The 10603-nt window shown below is 35.4% G+C and overlaps 1 protein-coding gene across 2 annotated transcripts; it reads left to right on the forward strand.

Annotated features, from left to right (window-relative positions):
* The first annotated feature begins 264 nt into the window (after nt 1–264).
* On the forward strand, nt 265–5275 carry LOC107889783 (probable LRR receptor-like serine/threonine-protein kinase At5g37450). Of its 2 annotated transcripts, XM_016814343.2 has the most exons (20): nt 265–496; nt 589–736; nt 820–891; nt 974–1048; nt 1138–1281; nt 1380–1451; nt 1542–1613; nt 1693–1767; nt 1916–1984; nt 2080–2148; nt 2250–2321; nt 2455–2541; nt 2636–2704; nt 2803–3338; nt 3422–3583; nt 3679–3962; nt 4055–4106; nt 4178–4425; nt 4505–4639; nt 4731–5275. In XM_016814343.2, exons 1-20 carry the CDS (start codon nt 394–396, stop codon nt 5085–5087), a joined length of 2901 nt encoding a protein of 966 aa, XP_016669832.1. In that variant the 5' UTR covers nt 265–393; the 3' UTR covers nt 5088–5275. The 2 variants fall into 2 exon arrangements, with proteins under 2 accessions (XP_016669832.1, XP_040958092.1); XM_041102158.1 differs by lacking the exons at nt 265–496; nt 589–736 and having other exon boundaries at nt 857–891; nt 1214–1281.
* Nucleotides 5276–10603: the final 5328 nt, after the last annotated feature.

The raw sequence follows: 10603 nt of genomic DNA on the forward strand, positions 1-10603 counted from the left end.
ATTTGCAGCTATGGACAATGGCCATATGAATTATATATAAGCCATCTCCAAAGACAAAGTCCTTGAGCCTATCTCAAAGTGAAAGCCACTTTTTAAATCTTAAAATTCCCAACTTGGACACTAGCATTTTACCTACTCCTTTTACCTCACTTATATTTGGCAAATATGTTGTCAGCACTGTTACTACAAATGACCCAATCTTCCTTTTGGACCTTTGCCACTCCCATAGGAGCCAAATCCCCCTCATTTTATATCCACTTGCCTCTCTTATTGTTTTTCCCTATCCTTTTTACGTTTTAGTTAATGTACGAGTATTTTTTGTTTTCATTACACCAATGTGATGCATCTTATTAATGTTTTGTGTTGAACATGTATGTATGTATGTTTTAACAGATGGAAAAGGCAGTACTGAATGTTACTTTGGTTCTTGCTCTTTTCTCATGTTACTTTGCTCTTCTTGCTTCGGTACAGGCACAGCTTACTTATCCACCAGAAGGTTGATTTTGTTTGGTTTATAATATATTCTTTGTTACTTCATCATGTTGCATTGTTAAACCAGTTTCGAAATGTCTGTGTTGAATTTTCCAGTTGACGCACTGAAAGCTATTCGGCGTAAGCTCAAAGATCCAAGAAAAAATCTAAGGAACTGGAGAAAAGGCGATCCTTGCGTTTCGAACTGGACCGGAGTAATCTGCACCATGCCTCAACCTGATGGCTTTTTGCATATTCAAGAACTGTATGCATTTTCATGTATTCATTTCATTGGTTGCCATCATTATTTTGTTTAAAATGAGTGATATGATGTAATGTTTTGGGCAGGCGGATGCTAAATTTGAATCTTACTGGAAAGCTTGTTCCTGAACTTGGCCAGCTATCTAATTTGACTGTACTGTAAGTGGTGCCAATGTTTTGGAGACTTCAGAAATTCACTCAAATTCTTGTCTTACCATCAATGACTCCTTACTTGGTGCAGGAATTTTATGTGGAATCACAATATTACAGGAAGTATACCTAAGGAGATAGGCAATATAAAATCATTGAAGTTCCTGTAAGCAAACTCATATTCAGAAGCTAACAAAAGCAAGTTTCAAGTAAATGAATGCAGAAACCTTACAAGAGTAGTGATCATGGTTGCAGGCTTTTAAGTGGGAATCAGCTTTCGGGACCTTTGGCCGATGAGCTCGGTTTTCTTCCTAACTTGTTGATGTTTCAGGTGGATTTGAATCAGATAACAGGTTCACTGCCCAAATCTTTTGTCAACCTCATCAACTGCAAGCACTTGTGAGTAAATAATACTACTAAATTAAATTTAAATGCTTTTTTTGTTATGAAGTAATGCATTAATATAATAATTTTTCTATGCATTTTGTTAACTGCAGTCACATGAACAACAACTCAATCAGTGGGCAGATTCCGTCAGAGCTCAGCAGCATGCCTGCACTTATACATTTGTAAGCTCAGTACTAATTCAATTGTCACAAATTCTGGGCTGCTATGGATGAATCACCTTAATATAGCTTATATCCATGATGGATGTGCAGTCTGCTGGACAACAATAACTTAACGGGGAATCTACCACCAGAATTTTCACAGATGCCTAAATTGAGAATACTGTAAGTTTACTGTTAATTAATATCTTGAATTGGATGGAATTTTGATTACATCTCATACTAGTATTTGTTTGTATTGCAGCCAACTTGATAATAACAATTTTGGTGGAACAGAGATTCCAGCTTCTTATGGCAACATGTCCAATCTAGTGAAATTGTCAGCTTCTTTCCCTTTCACTATTGACTATCAGTTTATTCAAAGGGAAAAAGGATATAAAGATTAGACCAGTATTCATTTCTTTCAAAATGTTGTCAAGTCGAAATGGCTAAAATCGCGCATGATTTTATTGAATTCATCTGTACAGGAGTCTTAGGAATTGCAGCTTGCAAGGAGCCATTCCTGATTTCAGCAGTATTAAAACATTTCGCTATCTGTAAGCCTTTCCAGCATTTATAGGAGTTTGTTTACATACTAATCTATTGTTTGATATATTTAAACACTACTTTGTGTTGGCCTGTCATACGGCAGTGATCTGAGCCGTAACCAACTTACTGGAGGGATACCAACAAATAAGCTTTCTGATAACGTTACTACAATGTAAGGGTGGTTGATGCTACCATTGATTTATTATATGAATTTTCTTCTTCACTGATAAGCTAAAACGAGTCATCATTGCTTTGGTTCTTTATACGAGGCAGTGATCTATCCTATAATTTGCTCAACGGATCTATTCCTTCAAACTTTTCAGGCCTTCCTCGTCTTCAGAGATTGTAAGACTTAGTCTCATTTTTTTTACTGCCAATTTCACTTATAAGAATTTTATATATAGGTCTTTGAAAATCTTTTGAGAAGCCATATAGGATGAGGTTTAATGATGGTCTGCATTTTGTTGTTGGTGCACAGGTCACTTGAAAACAATTTGTTAACTGGAGATGTTCCCTCCGATGTTTGGCAAAACGAGAACTTTACTGCTACGGCAAGACTTATCATGTAAGTCATTAAGGCCAAAAGGTATCATTTCCATTTCCATTTTCAGCTTCATTTATACCTAATCATCAGCGCATGCACCTGTTTTTACCTGCAGAGACTTCCGGAACAATTCACTTTTGAATATTTCTGGCAGTATAGATCCTCCTTCAAATGTTACAATTAGGTGAGAACATTGTCACTTATTTGCAGCATTGTAGAGTTGCAAAATAATATGATAATCTCTGATACATTAGTGCTGCATGCCCTGGATACTTAACTTAGGCTTGAAGGCAACCCTGTTTGCGCCTCAGCAAATCAACTAAACATAGCTCGGTTCTGCGGGATTACAGTCGGAGATGATGATTTTGTGCCAGGAACTGGAGATGAAACAGGAAGCTCAAGTAACTCTAGTGACAGCTGCAAACCTCAATCTTGCCCTATGGATGATAATTTTGAATTTGTCCCAGATTCTCCTGTTGATTGCTTCTGTGCTGCACCCTTTGAAGTCGGGTTACGTTTACGAAGTCCTACCATATCGGATTTTCGCCCCTATATTGTCCCGTACAAAGAGTTCATTACATTCAACCTCGGATTGGATCTTTATCAACTATATGTTAAATCATTTATATGGCAAGAGGGTCCTAGGCTTCGCCTGTTTTTAAAAGTTTTCCCTCAGTATATCAATAACACTAATAAATTCAACAACAGTGAGATACAACGGATCAGGGACATAATTGCTACATTTGCGATCCCTTCCAATGACACCTTTGGTCCATATGAGCTGATCGATTTTACGCTCCTCGGACCTTATTCAAACAGTATGCTTATGCCATATAATTTTTCCTTCACACATTTTCAGTTTTATTTCAGTCTTTAGTGAAAGTTACTTCATTTATTGCAGTTGATCTCCAACCCCTGGAATCAGGAGGAATAAGCAAAGGCGCCCTAACTGGAATCATACTAGGGACTACATCGTTCGTAGTTGCAATATCTTTGGCAATTACGGTTTTCATCTACAAAAGGCACACCAAATCTGGGCATGAAGTGTCGAAGAAACAATCATGTAAGTCCAGATCCGAGAATAATATATGCAGTGATTGCATATAAAGCGTAAAGGCAATATTAATGATCCTTTTTCCTTCTTTATTCTCACTGCAGCTGGAAAAGTTCCCATCAGAACTGAAAGTGTTAAGGAATTCAGCTTTGTAGAACTTGAAGCAGCTACAGATGGATTCAAAGATAACGTACGAATTGGTCAAGGAGGCTACGGAAAGGTTTACAAAGGCATTTTGGCTAATGGAACAGTGGTTGCAGTTAAGCGTGCGCAACAAGGATCTTTGCAGGGTCAGACAGAGTTCATAACTGAAATACAACTGCTGTCACGATTACATCACCGGAACCTGGTTTCATTGATCGGATACTGTAGCGAACAAGATGAGCAGGTACATTCTATATATTCAAGACTGCAATGCAATGAAATTAACTTATATATTCCCTTTGGACACTTAATGCTCCATGGCTTTTTTCTTCCCAGATGTTAGTATATGAGTTTATGCCCAATGGTTCTCTCCATGATCTTCTCTCAGGTAAATTTTTCCAGTTACACTGATTTTAACTGTTGCTGCATGCATAACAAAATATTGTTGGGAAATTGCAGATAGATACAGACATACGTTGAGTTTCCCCATGCGAATGCGTATTGCGTTGGGTTCGGCCAAAGGCATCCTCTATCTTCATAACGAAGCATACCCACCAATAATCCATCGGGACATCAAGGCAAACAACATATTGTTGGACTTCAAGTTTGCTCCTAAAGTTTCTGATTTTGGAATCTCAAGGCTTGCACCACTACCAGATGCCGAAGGAACTTCAGCTCACGTGTCCACGCTTGTCAAAGGAACACCGGTAGGACTAAATAAAGCTTTTCCATGAACACTTGAGCTGTCATTTGATGCATGAACTTGATTTCCATTTTTGTATGTAGGGTTACCTGGATCCAGAATATTTCTTGACTCACAAGTTAACCGATAAAAGTGATGTCTATAGCCTTGGAATAGTATTTCTGGAACTTTTGACAGGGATGCTGCCTATCTCTCATGGCAGAAACATTGTCCGGGAGGTACTAATTATTATATATTTATGCTACCTACAAAAAACAGAGATGTTTAGCGAAAATGATAATAAAGTAAACTAACAGACATGTGCTACAGGTTTTTGGGGCATGTCAATCTGGGTTGATGTTTTCCATCATAGACCAGAGCATGGGTGCTTACTCGTCTGAAATCATCAAGAAATTTATGGCACTGGCCCTCAAGTGTTGTTTGGATGATCCCAAGGAACGACCGACCATGTTGGAAGTTGTGAGAGAGTTGGAGAATTTATGTTCGCTGCTGCCGGAGACTGAGATGAGTGCACCTGGAACAGGAACAGGAACAGGATCAGAATCAGATGCATCCAATGCGTCCCCTTCGTTGCCTCTCTACTCTGGAAGGAATTCTCAGCCTACCACTGAAATCTATGGAAGTGAACTGGTGAGCGGAGTTGTCCCCACCATCAGGCCTCGCTAGTAGAGGATTTAATAATGCAATCAACTCTGTTTTAATCACTTCATCTTGCTGAATATTATTTGTTAAAATACTTGGAACAGTAATGGGGCCTCTAGTTACTAGTATCTGTAATCAGTTTCCGGTGTTTATGGCTTTTATTTGTTTTTATTTTTCACTTCATTTAATAATGAAGAAAGTAATTTAGATAATTTCTTGCGGCCACATCATAACGGTTTTTTAAATTACCATGCTACAATATTGATATAACGTAATGGAGGTATCACATCTGTTGGAATATTTTCAAATATTTATAGTATCCCAATAACTATAAATGAATGGGTGTAATTAATCAAAAGATAAAACTTTTGGTCATTGGTCAAAAGTTATATCATTTGATTTTTTAAAAAAGAATTATAACTATTCAAAAAATATTATTTGAATAGTTACAAAATTAAATGAATAATTATTATTATTTATTTATTCATAAAGACACCTATTGAAAGATGTCTCTATGAAGAGACATGAAAATTCCTATAAATAGGAATGGGATTTCATTTGGAAATCATATCAACAAATTCTAATATTATTTCTTCTCTTCCTTCATTTTTTAATATTATTAGATTATTCTATAAAGTATTGCTGCAGAAATCCTTTGTAGAAATTGAATTTTTGTTATACATTACTCAGTGCATAGTGGACTATTCTCGTCAGTGCAAAACGCAAATAGTCATTGGCTTCATTGTATCCTCGAGGTTAATTTGCTTGGAACTCGTTTGCACACTGAAGATAAGTGGGGGCGAATATAACCTTAAAGATAGTGGCTTGATACACGCCTTGGAGCCTGTCCTATTTCTTCTTTTTCTTTTCGAGTTCCGATCGTGTGTTCGAGTTTTTTCCTTACCGGAGTTTTGTACTAACAATTTTAAGGTTATATTTCATGATGACTACCACAACACATGAAAGTGGAACACTAAGGGAGTTGGCTTCCAACTTTGTTAAACTTGATCGTTTTGATGGTGGCAATTTTCGACGATGGCAGAAAAAGATGCACTTTTTGTTATCAACTTTGAAAATTGCTTATGTTTTGGATACTCCAAGACCTGAAGAGAATGAAAATGAATCTGTTGCTGCAACCCGAGAAAGACAAAAATGGGACAATGCTGATTACATGTGCATGGGCCACATATTGAATGGTTTATCTGATGGTTTGTTCGACACCTACCAAAACGACGTCACCGCTAAAGAATTATGGGATAAATTGGAGGCAAGATACATGACCGAAGATGTTACAAGTAAGAAATTTCTTGTCAGTCGTTTCAATAATTATCAAATGGTTGATGGTCGTTCTGTTATGGAACAATTTCGCGATATTGAAAAGATGCTGAATCAATTTAAGCAATATGATATGAAAATGGATGAAATGATTGTGGTATCCTCCATAATAGACAAACTTCCTCCATCTTGGAAAGACTTTAAAAGAAGTCTAAAACATAAGAAAGAGGAAATATCTCTTGAGGCTTTGGCAAATCATCTTCGTATTGAAGAAGAGTATCGAAAACAAGATCAGAACCTAAATTCTGAAAATGCCAAAGTACATGTTACGGAGGAAGTACAGACTACTAAACCATTCAAGAGAAAGTTCAATCAGACTGATAGAGCACCTAAGTTCAAAAAGAAACAAAAGGGCTCATGCTATCATTGTGGAAACCCGGGACATTTCAAGAATGAATGTCGATTTTTAAAGAAGAAATCATCTTCTAAGGCTGATAATAACGAAAAGTTTGTTGCAATGATATCTGAAATTAATATGGCACAAGATGATAATACATGGTGGATTGATACCGGAGCAACCAAACATGTGTGCAAAGACAAAAGCATGTTCACAAAGTTCACACAATGTGAAAATGACAATGTCTTGTACATGGGAAATTCTTCCACCGCAACAATTAAAGGCAAAGGGTCTGTTGAACTACAATTCACTTCTGGAAAGGTTTTAACCTTAAATGATGTATATTATGTACCAGAAGTTAGGAAAAATTTAGTGTCTGGAAGTCTGTTGAATAAGTTTGGTTTCAAACTTGTTTTTGAGGCAGATAAGTTTATTTTGTCTAAGGGAGGAATTTTTGTGGGAAAAGGGTATATGTATGAAAGCATGTTCAAACTTAATATTATTAATAAGAATAAAAATACTATTTCTGCTTATATGGTTGAATCATTTTGTTTGTGGCATTATAGATTAGGTCATTTGAATTATAGAAAATTGAATGACATGTATAAATTAGATTTAATTCCTATTTTTAATAATAATATTGAAAAATGCAATACCTGTATGTTGACTAAAATTACAAGAAATCCTTTCCCTAAGGTTAAAAGGAAAACAAAATTGCTTGATTTGATACATAGTGATTTATGTGACTTGCATAATACTCCTACATTAGGTGGAAAGAAATATTTTGTTACTTTTATTGATGATTGTTCTAGATATTGTTATGTATATTTATTGCATTCAAAAGATGAAGCGCTTGATAAATTTAAAGTTTATAAATCTGAAGTTGAACTTCAGTGTGAATCATTTATCAAGTGCTTAAGATCGGATAGAGGTGGAGAATACTATAATCCAAGTTATTTTGAACTCACTGGAATTGTCCATCAAGTTTCAGCCCCTTACACACCACAACAAAATGGTGTAGCTGAAAGGAAAAATAGAGTCTTGATTGAAATGGTAAATTCAATGTTATCATATTCAGGTCTTGGACAGGGTTTTTGGGGAGAAGCTGTTCTAACAGCTTGTCATATATTGAATAGAGTTCCTAATAAGGAAACTAAAATAACCCCCTATGAACAATGGAAGAAAAGGAAACCAAACCTTAATTATTTAAAGGTTTGGGGTTGTAGAGCTATTGTAAAAGTTCCAACACCTAAACGTAAGAAGTTAGGTGAAAGAGGAATTGAATGCATATTTATAGGTTATGCACATAATAGCAAGGCATATAGGTTCATAGTAATTGAACCAAATAATTCAATTTCAATTAATACGGTTATTGAATCAAGAGATGCTATTTTTGATGAAAATAGATTTAATTCTATATCAAGACAATTACAACCACAACAATTGATTCATTCTTCAAATGAGAATGAGATTCCATTGAAACAAATTGATAATAATGATGAATCTTGTCAAGAATTAAGAAGAAGTAAGAGGATTAAAAAGGTCAAAGATTTTGGACCAGATTTCATTATGTTTCTTGTAGAAGGAAAAGGTGAAAGTATATGCAATAAGATACCTTATTGTTATAATACCGAATCTGATCCTATTACATTTGAAGAAGCAGTGAAATCTCAAGACTCTGCTTTTTGGAAAGAAGCAATAAATGATGAAATGGATTCAATAATGGGAAATCAAACTTGGATCTTAGTTGATCTTCCACCAGGTTCCAAACCAATAGGTTGTAAATGGATCTTCAAAAAGAAAATGAAGGTCGATGGAACCATTGATAAATTTAAAGCAAGGTTGGTAGCAAAAGGTTTTACACAAAGACAAGGTATTGATTACTTTGATACCTATGCTCCAGTAGCAAGAATTGCTACAATTAGACTATTAATATCACTTACCTCTATATATAATTTGGTTGTTCACCAAATGGATGTTAAAACTGCATTTTTAAATGGTGAATTGGAAGAGGAAGTGTACATGGAGCAACCGGAAGGATTTGTTGTTCCAGGACAAGAGCATAAGGTATGTAAGCTTGTTAAATCTTTATATGGGCTTAAACAAGCACCAAAACAATGGAACCAAAAGTTTGACAAGGTTGTTTTAGCTAATGGCTATAAAATAAATGAATCCGATAAGTGCATATATAGTAAATTTGATAATGGAAAGGGTGTTATAATTTGCTTATATGTAGATGACATGCTCATTTTTGGCACGGATTTGGAACAAATAGAAAACACAAAGAAATTCTTGTCAAACAACTTTGCTATGAAGGATATGGGTGTAGCAGATGTTATTCTTGGGATTAAAATAACCCGAGATGAAAGCACTATAGCTTTATCACAATCACATTACATTGAAAATGTGCTTAAAAAGTTTGATCTTTTCAACTGTATACCAGCATCTACACCCATGGATCCTCAATTAAAATTAGTATCTAATGCTGGTAGGAAAATTGATCAATTGAAATATGCAAGTCTAATTGGTTGTCTTATGTACATAATGACTTGTACAAGACCAGATATTGCATATGCTATTGGAAAATTGAGTAGATACACAAGTAATCCAAGTAGTTTGCATTGGCAAGCTTTAAATAGAGTACTTAGGTACTTAAAGAAAACTATTAACTATGGATTGTGTTATAATGGATATCCTCCAGTTTTAGAAGGGTATTCGGATGCTAGTTGGATTACAAGTTTGGAAGATCATGCATCTACTAGTGGGTGGATCTTCATTCTTGGTGGAGGAGTCATTTCTTGGGGTTCCAAGAAACAAACATGTATTACTGATTCCACCATGGCAACAGAATTTATTGCATTAGCCGCTGCATCTAAAGAAGCAGAATGGTTAAGAAATTTGCTTTATGATGTACCTTTATGGCTTAAGCCAATTTCACCTATTTCTATCCGTTGTGATAGTGAAGCTACTCTAGCAAAGGCATATAGCCAAGTATATAATGGAAAGTCTAGACACATTGGATTAAGACATAGTTATGTCCGACAATTAATCTCTGATGGAGTGATCACTATTAATTATGTGAGGTCAAGTGAAAATTTGGCAGATCCTTTGACAAAAAGTCTTGCTAGAGATGCAGTAAAAAGGACCTCAAAAGGGATGGGACTCAAGCCTATTAATTAGAGTCACCCATGATGGAAACTCGACTCAACGCTTGGTATAACGTCAAGTCTTGAGTTCAATGAGACAAAGTACATCATTAGTATGTGACTGTTAGCACTATAAATAAATCCATCCTAAGATTAAAGTGCTAGGTACCCGTAATGATAAGGGAAGGATGAGTAATGTACTCTTAATGGACCCATAACATAAATATGTTAGAGTGTTATAATTACGGGAACACTTTTGATGGGATCTACCTATGTGAGTGGAAGTGTGGCCGCTTCTAGGAGCTTAAGGGCTTGGCTCTGACAGCACTCATGAAAAGAGGACATAGACACATGGCTATAATAGTGTCCCTAGATACTATGCATTGACTGATGTTGAAATCATTGTGTGAGATGTGTTCAGTTAATCAAATGGAATAGTTGGTTCAAAGCTTAGTCTACCATACAATTTCGATTAACTTTAACATGTTTTCACTAAGTGAAGGTTCAATCGTAAGACACCTTTATTTATGCAAATTGATTTCCAAGAATATCAAAATCTAAATATTTTGAAAATGGGGGGAGATTGTTGGAATATTTTCAAATATTTATAGTATCCCAATAACTATAAATGAATGGGTGTAATTAATCAAAAGATAAAACTTTTGGTCATTGGTCAAAAGTTATATCATTTGATTTTTTAAAAAAGAATTATAACTATTCAA

This window comes from Gossypium hirsutum, chromosome D10 (assembly GCF_007990345.1).
Source record: "Gossypium hirsutum isolate 1008001.06 chromosome D10, Gossypium_hirsutum_v2.1, whole genome shotgun sequence".
Classification (NCBI taxonomy): domain Eukaryota; kingdom Viridiplantae; phylum Streptophyta; class Magnoliopsida; order Malvales; family Malvaceae; genus Gossypium; species Gossypium hirsutum.

What these genes read in the sequence shown, in the direction of transcription:
- LOC107889783 (XM_016814343.2), top strand. Translation starts at nt 394, where the DNA reads ATGGAAAAGGCAGTACTGAATGTTACTTTGGTTCTTGCTCTTTTCTCA. An exon ending in GTAGCGAACAAGATGAGCAG is followed by an intron (nt 3,963 to 4,054) that starts GTACATTCTATA and finishes TTTTCTTCCCAG; the next exon opens with ATGTTAGTATATGAGTTTAT. An exon ending in GCAGAAACATTGTCCGGGAG is followed by an intron (nt 4,640 to 4,730) that starts GTACTAATTATT and finishes CATGTGCTACAG; the next exon opens with GTTTTTGGGGCATGTCAATC.